Source organism: Salvelinus sp. IW2-2015, linkage group LG26 (genome assembly GCF_002910315.2).
Source record: "Salvelinus sp. IW2-2015 linkage group LG26, ASM291031v2, whole genome shotgun sequence".
NCBI lineage: Eukaryota > Metazoa > Chordata > Actinopteri > Salmoniformes > Salmonidae > Salvelinus > Salvelinus sp. IW2-2015.
The window spans coordinates 18,852,593-18,867,531 of record NC_036866.1 but is presented as its reverse complement, the minus strand read 5'-3'; the positions used below and the strand labels follow the sequence as shown (position 1 = coordinate 18,867,531).

General features: G+C 43.4%; 1 protein-coding gene across 2 annotated transcripts in view; it reads left to right on the top strand.

Moving 5' to 3' along the window:
- The window catches only part of LOC111953069 (cadherin-13-like), a 692,508-nt gene that overhangs the window by 542,140 nt on the left and 135,429 nt on the right, over positions 1–14,939 (top strand). For both annotated transcript variants that reach the window (XM_070435180.1, XM_023972160.2), the window contains one exon: positions 8,070–8,210. In XM_070435180.1, the coding sequence (XP_070291281.1) occupies positions 8,070–8,210 (141 nt within the window). The remainder of the gene's footprint in view (positions 1–8,069; positions 8,211–14,939) is intronic.

The window sequence follows — 14,939 nt, the reverse complement described above, 5'->3', positions numbered from 1 at the left end:
TGAGATGAAGTGTCTCTGAGCCCAGGTCTCTTCCAGATGGAGCTGGGTTTTTTCTCAACTCACAGGTCTGTGGAAGACCATCTGTTTATGAGGGTTTGATATATCCTCAGTTGGCTGTCACAGACACCTCTGTCACCCAGTATCTGTGGCGTAAACACCTWCTGTGCTGCTGCTCCTGTATACATACTGTGTATCTGAAATGGCACCCTATTCTCTATATAGTGGTATACTTTTGACAGGGACACCAGTAAACAGCTCAGTTCATGAGTGAGAAATTAAGATTTGTGTCTGGCGTAGGGTAGAGCATTGGGCGTGGGAGTAGAAGGGAGTGGAGGAGAAGAGTGGAGAGGTGGGGCGTGGGGGTCAAAGGAGCCTAGATTTACTTCACATTGATGTAAAGAGTCTCCCGCTGTGCTGAGGATGTCTCCGTGGCGCGGTGTGGCGAGGCCCAGGAGAGAAAACACAGGGAGATGTAATGAGATACAATGATAAGAACACTCCTGTTGCATAATACTGTATTCATGGKAGAGCTCAGTGTTTGTACTATGTATGCATATCACGGCTAGAGGACTGGACTCCAAGATATTAATGTATTGCACTGTACTGCTTTCTCTAATGTTACAGTGCTGTATGAATGCMACAGTGAAGTACTTTGGCTGATTGTATAATGTAATAGTAAAGCAGCTTATGCTTCAGCATAATCGAGAAACATGTGTTTCGGGAACGTAATTCTTAAGTCCATATACTGTATAAATATACATACCCAGCAGTGAACTTCCACACAGACTTTATGTAATGTAGACTACTGTTTCCAGTGTCTATGTTACACTATCACTCTGTGTTGACATGATAATTAAAATATGCCTGAGGGGCTTCAGGCATTGATCGTCTGGTCTCCTCCTATCTGGGGTCCAATCGATCCCAGTGTTATCAGTGATAGGAGCAGCAGAGAGGAGAGAAACGGARCGGGCCGTCCCCACTGCCTACTGCCTCCTCTCCTCTCTTGGTCTCAAAGATCCAACCTGGCCCCCTTGTTGACAGGCCCTGTTTTAGGCTGTTACTCCCACAATAGAGAGGCTATGTGGGAGAGATTTGAGATGTGAAAATAGAGAGTTTTAAAGGAGAAATAGAATGGAGGCAGAGAGTGTGGAGGACACAGGTGATGTCACACTCCTGTCTATGGGGGCTGGTGTGGGGCTGGTGTGTTTGTGTGCGTGTGCGTTTGCACATGTGTGTGTAAGACTGTAACTGTGTCTGTGACTGTGTGTGGTTTACAAAGAGCATCTCTCTAATGAGACCAGTAGAACAGGAGAGACAGTAGAGGGTTGGACAAGGTTGGTGATGTGGGCAGGGTCATTACACAAATGGCCAATTAGAAGAAGTATTAGTAGTTCCATTTCCTCATCTCATGAATCTATATTCCATTACAGAATTGACTCTAATAGAACAATATTGTGATGATGTCTTTGCTTTGAAACATTTCYGTGATTGTGGGTAAAAATTAAGTATCTTTCAGTATAGATTATTTCACTTGCACAGAATAAATTGTATAGATTCATCTCAGTGCCTACCCACTAGGCACAGCTGGTTGAATCAACGATGTTTCAACGTAATTTGTCAATGTATTGTGATGTTGAATCTAGGTGGAAAATACATTCMATTTTTTTAAAGATATCAACTGTTGTTTTGAGGGTGAAATTTCAACCACGTGATTATGTCATAATTGTAACCAATTTTCAACATTGACAAACCATTCATAAAATATGTTGAATTTGTACCATTGAAACAACATCAGCTCTTCAACRTTGTATACGCTATAAAAACATTAGGCTGGGCAGCACACCCTGATCTACAACAATTCATTTGTGACCGACCGGCTCGATTCGGTGTTATGTAGCAAAATTTGAAATTGTGCTTTTTTACATTGGATAAAAGTAGAGAGGTACTCTATATCATAAACTACAGTTGAGGAGCAATGAGAAACTAATTCTGCTTTGAGAAAATGTAACCCCACTTTTGAGAAAATGTCCCTTGAATATTTGCTACACGTACTGGATAGCTATTCTTTATCTACACCCATTCAGCATTGTTCACACCCTCTTAAGCAGTGGCGGGAAAAGTACCCAATTGTCATACTTGAGTGAAAGTATAGATACCTTAATAGAAAGTTACTCAAGTAAAAGTCAGCCAGTAAAATACTACTTGAGTAAAAGTCTAAAAGTATTTGGTTCTAAATATATTAAGAATCAAAAGAAAATGTAATTTCTAAAATATATATATCAAAAGTATAAATCATTTAAAATTCCTTATATTAAGCATAGCAGACAACACCATTTTCTTGTTTTTAAAATGTATGGATAGCCAGGGGCACACTCCAACACTCAGACATCATTTAGAAAAGATGCATTTGTGTTTAGTGAGTCCGCCAGGCCAGAGCAGTAAKKATGACCACGTGTTCTTCTCTTGATAAGTGTGTGAAYTGTCCTGCCCTCCTAATCATTCAAAATGTAACGAGTACTTTTGGTTGTCAGGGAAAATGTATGGAGTAAAAAGTACAATGTTTTCTTTAGGAATSGAGTAAAAGTTGTCAAAAATAAAGTMATGTACTKATACTCCAAAAAACTACTTAAGTACTTTACACCACTGCTCTTAAGCCTTGGCCCTACCCATCTCATTAAGGATTCACATGCATGGCATCAGCAGCCTGGTGGTCCAAAATAGCATAACTTGTGTATTTTWACAGCAATAAACCCATCTGGTTCAACATTTATTTAGTATATGTCAATCTAGMAAACCAGGCTACTAAAAGCAATGTTCTAAACATTGTTTCTAGCTTGTTAGCTAACATTAAGTTAGGTAGCTAGCCAGTTCAAATAATGACCACATCATATAGCTGACATCGTCTTGACTTGAGCTAATTTGTATTCCTTTATTACAGGAAAATAAACTCACTACAAGATAATTATTTATCAATTAATGGCAAGCTAATTACAGAAAATAACAGACTAAATAAAAGCAGGGCATTCTACCAGATATTTTTTTTACTTTGACACTGTCTCGTTGGCCTAACATTATATCCTAATTTGACTTTGGTGCAGGTCATATTGCTTCACATTACCATCTCTTGTCACGAACATCGTCAGGGAAATGACTGGACCAAGGTGCAGCGTGGTGAGCGTACATTTTCTTTTAATGTTATAAATGTCGCCAACAAAACAAGACACAACAAAAATTAACGTGAAGCTGACTAGGGCTATACAGGTCACTAAAACAGACAACTACCCACAACTAAGGTGGAAAAACAGGCTGCCTAAGTATGATTCCCAATCAGAGACAACGATAGACAGCTGTCCCTGATTGAGAACCATACCCGGCCAAAACATAGAAACAGAAAACATAGAAATAAAGAAACTAGAATGCCCACCCTAGTCACACCCTGGCCTAACCAAAATAGAGAATAAAAGGCTCTCTATGGCCAGGGCGTGACAGTCCCCCCCCCAAAGGTGCGGACTCCGGCCGCAAAACCTGACTCTATAGGGGAGGGTCCGAGTGGGCATCTACTTCGGTGGCGGCTCTGGTGTGGAACGCAGACCCCGCTCCACCTCTGGCTCCCCCCACTTTGGTGGCACCTCTGGACTAGGGACCCTCGCTGCAGGCCCCGGACTGGGGACCCTCGCTGCAGGCCCCGGACTGGGGACCCTCGCTGCAGGCCCCGGACTGGGGATCCTCGTTGCAGGCCCGGGACTGGGGACCCTCGTTGCAGGCCCCGGACCGAGGATCCTCGTTGCAGGCCCGGGACTGGGGACCCTCGTTGCAGGCCCCGGACTGGGGACCCTCGTTGCAGGCCCTGGACTGGGGACCCTCGTTGCAGGCCCCGCACAGGAGACCGTCATTGGAGGCGCCGGACTGGAGACCGTCGCTGGAGGCTCCGGACTGGGGACCGTCGCTGGAGGCTCCGGACTGGGGACCGTCACTGGAGACTCCGATCCGCGGATCAATGCTGGAGGCTTCGTGCCATGGATCCTCAATGCAGGCTCCGGGCCATGGATCATCACTGGAGGCTTCGTGCCATTGATCATCACTGGAGTGATGAGACCTATGAACAGCCTGGTGTGTGGAGCTGCCACAGGGCTTACCAGGCTGGGGAGATATACAGGAGGCCTGGTTCTGGGAGCAGGCACAGGACTCACCAGGCTGGGGAGACATACAGGAGGCCTGGTTCTGGGAGCAGGCACAGGACTCACCAGGCTGGGGAGACATACTGGATGCCTGGTTCTTGGAGCAGGCACYGGATACACTGGGCCGTGGRGGCGCACTGGAGGTCTTGAGCGTAGAGCCCGCACTACCCGTCCTGGCTGGATGGTTACCTTCGCCCGGCAGAGGCGTGGCGCTGGCACAGGACGCACTGGGCTGTGCAGACACACCGGAGACACAGTGCGCAGAGCTGGTGCAGGATACCCTGGGCCGTAGAGACGCACTGGCGGCCAGATGCGCTGAGCCGGCACAATCCGTCCTGGCTGGATGCCCACTCTAGCCCGGCCGATGCGGGGAGCTGGAATGTAGCGCACCGGGCTGTGAACGCGCACTGGAGACACCGTGCGCTCCACCGCATAACACGGTGCCTGACCAGTACCACGCTTCCTACGGTAAGCATGAGGAGTTGGCTCAGGTCTCCAACCTGACTCAGCCAATCTCCTCGTGTGCCCCCACCCWATTTYTKKGGGGAGTGGCCTCCCGGTCTTTCGTGCCAGCCGTGACCCTGTGTAATCCTGGGMCCTTTTACTCGCTGCCTCCGCCTTCCTCGCTGCTTCCACCTGCTCCCATGGCAGGCGATCCTTTCCCGCCAGGATCTCCTCCCACGTCCAGGATCCTTTCCCATTCAGGATGTCCTCCCATGTCCAGTCCTCCTTACCACGCTGCTTGGTCCGTTTGTGGTGGGTAGATCTGTCCCGAACATCGTCAGGGAAATGACCGGACCAAGGTGCAGTGTGGTGAGCGTACATTTTCTTTTAATGTTATAAATGTCGCCAACAAAACAAGACACAACAAAAACGAACGTGAAGCTGACTAGGGCTATACAGGCCACTAACACAGACAACTACCCACAACTAAGGTGGAAAAACAGGCTGCCTAAGTATGATTCCCAATCAGAGACAACGATAGACAGCTGTCCCTGATTGAGAACCATACCCGGCCAAAACATAGAAACAGAAAACANCCCGGCCAAAACATAGAAACAGAAAACATAGAAATAAAGAAACTAGAATGCCCACCCTAGTCACACCCTGGCCTAACCAAAATAGAGAATAAAAGCCTCTCTATGGCCAGGGCATGACATCTCTGGTAAACACACACTAGCTATATCAAATAAAATCAAAGTGTATTTGTCCCATGGTACCTTGCATAGCGGAGTCTTTTGTTTAGACATGTAGCTAGCTAGCTAAACAATGAACCATAATCCCAACTCTAACATTACTACCCTGCATGAATCTGCAGGTAGCTAACCAACTATATGCGATGTTAGCTAGCTAGCTAACATTAGGCTATAACTAGCAATGCAAATTGATCTGAGATATGAATAATATTACTACACAGATCATACATGTAACATTAAATAGCGAGCCGGCTAATGTTAGCTAGCTAACAGTACTCTTTAACTTGCAATGAAAACAACTTCCTGACAAAATTAGAAACGTTTAWTATCTGAAAATGTAGCTAGCTAGACTCTCTTACCCATATACTCGTATACGTGGATRAATGCTTCTCCCTCTCTGTCACGGATGCCATGGTTTTCCTTAGTTTGAAGGTGTTTTATACAACCCTCTCTGTGTTCTCTTTGTGACCCCCTCCGCATCTTTGCWATCAAACACCAGAATTTTCTCCATCTCCTTAGCTATCATACTCTGCTTCCACCGGGCATTCCACTGATTTAAGAACTCTGTCCTCCAGAAAATAAAGAGCAACACTTTTGCAGTTATTCGTGATATCTTTCAGAAAACCCATGTTAGAAAGGATTACTTACATGTACTATGCAGCCCTTTGTTATAGACAGAGGCGTGCTACAAGGCAGACCAATCTGAACTCTTCTCTCGGCATGTCCAGCCCATCCATTATTACTATTGTTTTTTATAAATGTAACCTTTATTTAACTAGGCAAGTCAGTGAAGAACAAATTCTTATTTACTATGACAGCCTAGGAGCAGTGTGTTAACTGCGTTGTTCAGGGGCAGAACAACAGATTTTTACCTTGTCAGCTCAGGGATTCAATCTTGCAACCTTCCGGTTACTAGTCTAACACTCTAACCACTAGGCTACCTGCCACCCCATTATCTCAGCCAATCATTGCTAGCGGGAAGGTTCCTGTCTTTTTACGGGGCTAAGCTAACTTGGCTCGTAATTTAACAATTTTATTCATATTTACAGATGGCATACACGTTTGTTATTAAGGCACATAAAAGTTCACATGTTCCAGAATGCATTTCTGCCAAAAGAAACTACTACTATCAATGTGCTATTGTGAGAATCATTATTGAGAGAATATATTGCTATTGAAGTCATTCCAAAGTGTAGGTTTAACAGAGCAAATAAAATGTCATCATACTTTATAAGTCATATCATCAATGATAGTATTTAGGCCTACATAGCATTTGCAAATTCATCAAAAGCTTTTTTTCAAATATACAATGCATAGGCCTAGGGTTTCAAGCTTTGGTTATACGTTGGATTTAAATCTCCATCTCAACCAAGAATCAAAGTTAAAGAACAGCACTAAATCAAATCAAACTTTATTCCAGGTAGACCGTTTTATAGGCCATGTAGAACCCTTTCTACAGAGGGTTCTACAGGGAACCCAAAATGATTCTACCTGGAACCAAAAAGGATTATACCTGCAACCAAAAGGGGTTATCTTATGGGGACAGCTGAAGATTCCTTTTGGAATTTTTTTTTTCTGTAGCCTGCAGGTGAATATTAACCATGGCTTTAAAAGCAACAAAATAATCTATGCTGTATGCAGAGCTGCATATTCCAAATTGAGCTTGGCATTTAACCTGCACTGCAATCACACTCCACTTCTCCAACTTACCCTAATGCCTGGCCAGCTTCTGTCCTCCAGGGTCCCTCCCCACTGCCTTCCCTCGCCTTAGAATTACCCGCGAGAGCCAAGCTCCAAAGAGGATCCTTTCTCTTTTAATGTAGCACATCATGAAAGCTGGGAGAAAAACGTTAATAACGCCGCTTGCATGTCTGCCAAGCCTACAAACCTTGATCTTATGTCTTCTGAGCCATTGAAGGGGAAGTATTGAAGCAACTCACCCCCCTAGGTATTTAAAAATGGATGAACGTAAAATACTGTGGTGTCGTACTGCCATACGTCTATTCATAATCATATGTGCTGAGAGGTGTTCTACACAGGCTGTAAATACATTTGCTTGGGGATTTTTTCATCTGGTTTGCACAAGACTTGGATGCCTGATAGATGCCAATAGATGATGTGGGTGTTTGTTGGTTTCTATAATGTGATAAGCTTAGGTTATAACAGACACTTGACATCTGTTTAGTTCTATTTAAATGTCAGGAAATGGCTGTCATATTTAGAAGACTACAGAGTACTGCACTACCACCCCCAGACAGGAGACCATGCCGTAGCAACTCCCTTTTGTTTGTTTTGTGTGTATGAGTCACTTGGGCTATGTGACTATGTGATCATTACACTCCAGTACCTGTCTGGCTCTATGCCTCCAAAAGTCTGGTGCTTTGTTCCTGAGCTTTCTAAGAGGCTTGATAGAAATGTACAAAGTGTCAACATAATAAGACGCCAAGGGGGTGTGTTTTTATTAGAATATGTTTACTCCGAAATGAATCCACACCGGCGTAACAATCATTCAGTCTAAATTGCTTTTTGTCAGTCAGTTAATCATTTGTTATCATTTGTATTAAGTGGAATAATTTTATCTCCCTCAACAAATCCTGTGTCTAATGATGATTGTGTTGTGTGTAACCCCTGAAATGGATGTGTGATAACGACAGACTTTATGACACAGTGTGTGTCTGTGTGTGTGTCCCTCCAGACACTCCCCACTACGCAGTATGAGCTGGAGATCGTAGCCCAGGACATGAAGGGAAGAGACGTGGGACTAACAGGAACATCCACGGCAACCATCACCATCACAGACAAGAACGACCACGCCCCAGAGTTCACCCACTCACTGGTAAGTACCTGCACCCCTGCTTGTTCCCCTGACTCCTCTTCTCTGTCTGTCCTCTCTGTCCCCTGACCCATGTTCCCTGTCTGTTCTCTTTGTCCCCTGACCCCTGTTCTCTCTCTCTGTCCCCTGAAATCTGTCTGTCCTCTCTGTCCTCTGTCCCCTGTCCTCTGTCTGTCCTTTCTGCCATATCCCCTGTTCTCTGTCCCCTGTCCTCTGTCCTTGTTATCACTTTATGTCCCCTGTACTCTGTCATCTGTCCCTGTTCGCAGATACAGCTGGTGGCGGGCTTGATTCACGTCCAGGTGATGGAGTGGGTTACACACACACACACACACACACACACGCACACGCACACGCACACGCACACACACGCACACCAGTTATCCACCATGTCCTCTGCTATCCAATTTAAAATGATAGTGTTATAATTCTCAGAGCCTGCCCGAGGAAAGGCTCAGCTCACATCAGTCCGTCGTCCTGTGTGTGTGTGTGTGTGTTGTGTGTGTGTGTGTGTGTGGTGTGTGTGTGTGTGTGTGTGTGTGTGTGTGTGTGTGTGTGGTGTGTGTGTGTGTGTGTGTGTGTGTGTGTGTGTGTGTGTGTGTGTGTGTGTGTGTGTACCACATGTAATAAACAACGCATCACAGTAGTCAGGTGGTAGGGGCTCACAAGGGAGATAAGGGAATGTTTGAGTGTGTGTGGTTTTTGCGTGTTGTGCTGCTATGATCATGGTGTTGGTTTCCTTTGTCAGCACAGCCTCAAGGCTGTGCTAGTAGAAACCCTGTATGGCACACGTAACCCAATATCCACCAGCCACACTATCTCCGTCATTCAGAAAAAATGCACTTAACAAACTTAACCTATTTGCCTGTTTGTGCGAACTCATGATGAGTCTTTCAAAAACTGCAACTGTTGCTGTTTTTTTTCTTCTTGAGGTGAAGAAAAACACATCAGGCCCTGGAGGAGAGGTCGTAATGTTGAGTTGTGTGGTTTTTAATGGAAATGCCCAGAGCTGTTGTCAGGCTTTGAGACACATCAACCCCAACCTCCACCAGACGGGCTCCCATAATGCATTGCCATGTCAGAGCGTTGTGAGATCTTCACAGTGAAATATTCTGGCTGAGTAGGCATGCTGGGGCCGTGCTGAGTGCACTCTGTCCATGTCCTCACTTAATGCCTCCATCTTTCTTCTGGGGATCCGTTTAACAGTGTGGAGAAATGTTCCTTTTAAAAACACAGCCATTTTAGGTGCTAAACTTCTCATATAAGTCCCCACCCGCTCAGCAGCCACTAACCTGGCCATGAATCATCTCTTATGACTTCCAACTATTGTGGGTGTGGGTGTCCATGAGCGGACATGTTAATGTGAATGTAGGCACATTCATAGATATTGAATTCCACTTGTAGTGCAAATATTCTGCACTCTCTTGAAAAACCTTTTAAAATAACATATCCTTCTGGATGTTGAAAGTTTTACAACTGAAAACTCTGTCTACAAACATAGATGTGCATCGTGTATGTGCTGCATTCAAGCAGAGAAAGACATGTTCTGCTTTACCTTTCATCATTCATCAATCAGAGAAGAGCTAGGCTTCCTACCCTGCAGTACACACAGGTGCTGATAGTGTTGGCATGACTCCACATAACACTAGTCTACTTGAAGATGTGCTTAAGTCAACCCGTGGGGGATTCACAAAGTACCCTGCCTACCCACCGCACTCTTGAAATAGACTTTAGAACCTATGATTCCCATACAGAGTAGTGAGATATAATAAAGCTCCACAAAGACAAACATGGTTTGTAAGGTATTACACATTTTCTAGTGCAATCTAAACACCTCTCAAAGAGGACATTCTGTTGGATTTGTATTCCATATCTTCTCTCTTACACAGTGTCAAACTACTTGGAAATCCACTTAACAAGTTCAGGTTGACTTTAACTCATCAAAGATTCTGAGTGAAATGGACTCACACAGGTCACCATGCAGTCCCGTGTAGCAGGGTGGGTTTATCATAGAACGGACTCTTTTCATGTCTGGAAAAGATGGACAGACTACAGTATATTACAGTGAGTCAGTAGTAAACCTATCATAGTCTTCTTGGTTGGTGCATAGGCCTACAGATATTATATACACTCATGAGTCTGCACTATTGTTCTCCTTAGCAAGTTTCTCTGAGGGCCCCTCCACCCAACTTTTTTAATCTAAGGCTAAATTGCTCTTTCATACTTACGAATGTATTACATTCTGTGAAGCTTCTTTGGGGAATTGGGATCCACAATGATTAACTTTTTTGAACAAGTTCTAATCCCATTTTTATGAGAGTGGAAACAACAAAAGATGATTGGGAATCCCCTGGTATAAGAATAATTTAAAGACAGAACTTGAGGTAGGACATTAATGTCACTCCTGATAAAAACCAACAGCAATAAACCACTGGCTTATATTGTCTTATTTTATTGATTTATTCTGCAATGCAATACTATGCTAATATCTTGGCATTATGATTGACAGATACTTCTTTTGGACCTTGTTCCTATTTGGGGTTCAAAATAAAGATATAGCACTAACCAATACCACTCCGTGCATTGACAACTAACTACTCCCCACAGTATGTGTTACTGTGCATTGTCTGTCTTTGAAATGTGTTTATTGACCACTGCTGTTAATTGACTAATGGACTCTGACTCTTCCTGTCAGTCTACATATCAGCCTTTACCACGGTTTGACCTGCAGTCTAAATGCTGCTCCAGTACAGCTCTGACCATTGATCCACACCACTAAAACACACATTAGCAAACATTTCAAAGTAGGACAGAGGACAGTAACAGCCCCTATGACACAATTTCTGCTTGACCTGAAGTCTCCCTAATTAAAGCCTGTGGTGACACAGAGAGGATAGGCTGGTGATACTACCTCCTGGTTCAAGTGAACAGTGTACCCCTGTCACCCCCTCACCAGCAACCCCACCCCCATCTGGCCCTGGGTGATAACTGGCATCTCATTTCTGACTAGCCCATTTCATAGTTTCTTAGCAGTCACTGATCTGGCTTATCACTCCTGACACACAGGGAGACTGACAGCCAATCCATGCCCTTGCTCCCCCGTGGTGATGGGAGAATATGCATGGCCTCCAAATGATAATGATATTCAAGCCCCCATGCAGTCTTACATTGTTTATTTTTTTTAAACATCACTGTATGTCTAATAAATCACTGTGTGTGTTTGTTTTTCATAACAATAACTCCAAATGTATTTGTAATCATTTATTTCCCTGAGCCTCAGTTTGCCATTGAAATGCTCAGTTYGCCATTGAAATGCTCAGTCTGCCATTGAAATGCTCAGTTTGCCATTGAAATGCTCAGTTTGCCATTGAAATGCTCATTTTGCCATTGAAATGCTCAGTTTGCCATTACATGCTCAGTTTGCCCCATTGAAAATGCTCAGTTTTGCCATTGAAATGCTCAGTTTGCCATTGAAATGCTCAGTTTGCCATTGAAATGCTCAGTTTGCCATTGAAATGCTCAGTTTGCTCATGTTGGCGTGTTGATACACATTTAAATATATTTGTATACACAGCCCTGATTAGCGGATAGGATCGTCTAGACCAGGAGCGTCAAACTCATTCCGTGGAGGGCCTAGTGTCTGCAGGTTTTAGACAACCATGTGTGGCGAGTTCCTTACTACTTCGGGCTTCTGAGTGGCGCAGCGGTCCAAGGCACTGCACCTCAGTGCTAGAGGCTTCACTACAGACCCTGGTTTGATTCCAAGCTGAATCACAACCGGCCGTGATTGGGAGTCCCATAGCGCGGTGCATAATTGGCTCAGTGTCCTCAAGGTTTGGCTGGGGTAGGCCGTCATTGTAAATAAGAATTTGTTCTTAACTGACTTGCCTAGTTAAAAAACGAATTCGTGACCATAATTCATCATGAGGGATGAGCAAAAAAACAACAGCCACTTGACACTCTGTGGAATGAGTTTGACACCTGTGGTCATCTGTGATCTACCCCGCTTATTCATTTGAAGTAGGAGGAKACATATGCAAAAAAGGAAGACCAGTCATTGGTTAGAATAATCAGATCAGAATTTGATTTCATGCTCTGGGCCAAAAACTCCATCCCACCTGAAAAGACTGAAATTCCAGGCCAAAAACATCTTACACTAAACGGGCATTATCATCATGTTTACAATTTGATAGTGTTATTTCGACACCATAGTGTGGAAATATTGTTKTTTTTTTAAACAGGAGATTGAGATTTTGACTGCACTGCCCCTTTAACGGTGATGACTGAGACACTGAGGTATGTCCTCAGGGCCAGGCTGGGCTAGGCTTGGCTATCTGTCAGGGCTGGGCTGGCTGTCTCAGTGAAGGCTGCCATACGCGTGCCGTCTGTTGCTTTGATGGAATGGGCTGTGTCCGTGTGGGAGGATAGTGATGGGGAGGAGGCAGGAAGAAACCTGGGGTTCAGACCATCTTTATTTCTGCTTGAATGCTTTGTGCTGACAAAATATATCCAAATAGATAAGATTTTGTGTGTTTTCCTTGTAACCTATCAAGGTACTGTATATCAAAGTGGCAGTAGTTTAGCTTAGCCTTTCCTTTCTCTATCGTATTCAAATAGAAGAAGCCATTTGGTATGAGAGACCATGTTGTGTATAAACATGATCTTAAACCTACAGTGTCTGAAGAGGGCCAATTGCATTCCATATCTTTCCTCATGTCATTTAGATGTTGAGATGAATAGGAAACCTCTCATGTTTGCCAGACACTCAGGGGTCCTGAGAGGGTCTGTGTAGAGTGTATGAACACTTGAGTGGTTTGTTCAGAGTATTGCCGTCCTTCAGGTCTGGAGAACACAAGACTCTTCTCTTCAGGGAGCACTGAAGAGTCCCCATTCAAATAGCTGATAGCCTTTCTTGTTAAAATACCATCCTACCACCAACAATACTTTGCTGTATGAAGTTACACGTTATTGTATCTACTTTTCATTGAATGTATGACATTTCTGTTCATTGTCTTCCTCACATTGCCTCACAAGCTTCAAGTGACTGTTAATTAATGTAAGTGATCAAGTACTTTGAAAGGTAATGCATTAATTTCACCATGTATAGGTTGTAGTACCAACTTGATATTTGTTTACATTTATATTTTAGTCATTTAGCAGATTYTCTTATCCAGAGTGACTTASAGTTAGTGCATTAATCTTTGAAATAGCTGGGTTGGACAACCACATATTGCAGGCATAGTAAGTCCGCTTTTCCTCAATAAAGTAGTTATCAGCAAAGTCGGGGGGGGGGGGGTAAAATGAATAGTGTATCTGCAAGAACCCAATCCTCAGCCAGATGCATTGTTCGGCTGCCATAACCTTGCATTATCTAGTTAATGACATACATATACTGTCAGCCTAGGCCTTTTCACTTTGTCACAAAGCATGTAACATTTCTGTGTGTTACACAGTTGCGGTCAAATATATCGGCACCCTAGCATGATTCACTTTTTCTTGTAAAATAAGTTGAAATTTAAAAACCTTTTGTTGTTCACATGTGTGTGCACAGGACTAAGGGGAAAAAATATCTAAACTGAAATTTAGATTTTCCCTAAGAAATGAAATTATTCAAAATAATTTGTTTGAAGGCAAGTAATTCTCATTTAAGTGTAATTTATCTCACCTGACATGTGGTAAGTTGCAGGTGCATACTGGGTAAAAATAATAATTTAAACAGTTTCAAAAGAGAAAACAGAACATTCTGCTCCATTGCACTCCAATGTAAAGTGCAAGGGTGCCAATATATTAAAATATATATATAGCCTTTTGTCATGTCAAGTATTGGGTCAGGTGGTGCAAGCTCAGTTAGCTTCGTGTTCAGTTGATGTAGTAGTGGTTGTTATTGCATGCCTTGAATCCTAGCTGATCCTTTCTATCTGAAATACAAAATATAACCGTTTCTCTGAAAGTGAAATACAAAAAAAACGTTTGAACTTTTTTCAAACTTACTTTACATACGGTGTGCCTAGAAGGTGTTAAGGCTGAATCTTTAACTGAAACTGTATACAAAAAAAGGTTGTTGTCCATTCAATAATGACATCGCTCTGAAGTGAAGCACCCACTGAGCACTTTTACTATACATGGTGGCAAACTGTAGTTGGCGACAAGCTGTTGTCACGAGAGGACTTAATTGGTTGTTATTTCACTGTCTAGGTTAATGCAATGACTAGAGTCCATTTTACTGTTATAGTTAAATCAACTTATAAAGGCAGAGCTGGTTTTCCGTGCCACATGTTCAGCTGAAGTGTATCTATGGGAACAGCTTGAGCTGGATCTCTTCAAATTTAATAATGGTGCAGGTAAGCTCATTACCTTCCTTGGCCCATGTATGTAAGATGTAGGAGGAAGGGAAAGAGCGAGAGTGTGTGTGTGTGTGTGTGTGTGTGTGTGTGTGTGTGTGTGTGTGTGTGTGTGTGTGTGTGTGTGTGTGTGTGTGTGTGTGTGTGTGCGCAATTTTCTTCTTCATTCTATCTAAAGGAGGCACATCAATCAGATAAGATAAGCAGCTCTTATAAGTGAGCTGATGGGGTAAAAGAGACGACCGCTGAAAGATTTCTAAGATCTGTATTTCACTCCAGGGAATATTTTTAAGCATGTAGGAGGATATTTTCTCTAAATACTGCTAGCATGCTAATTACCCACATATGAATAAGAGCATGCACAGTTCAAACAAATCAACCTTTCAAAAGT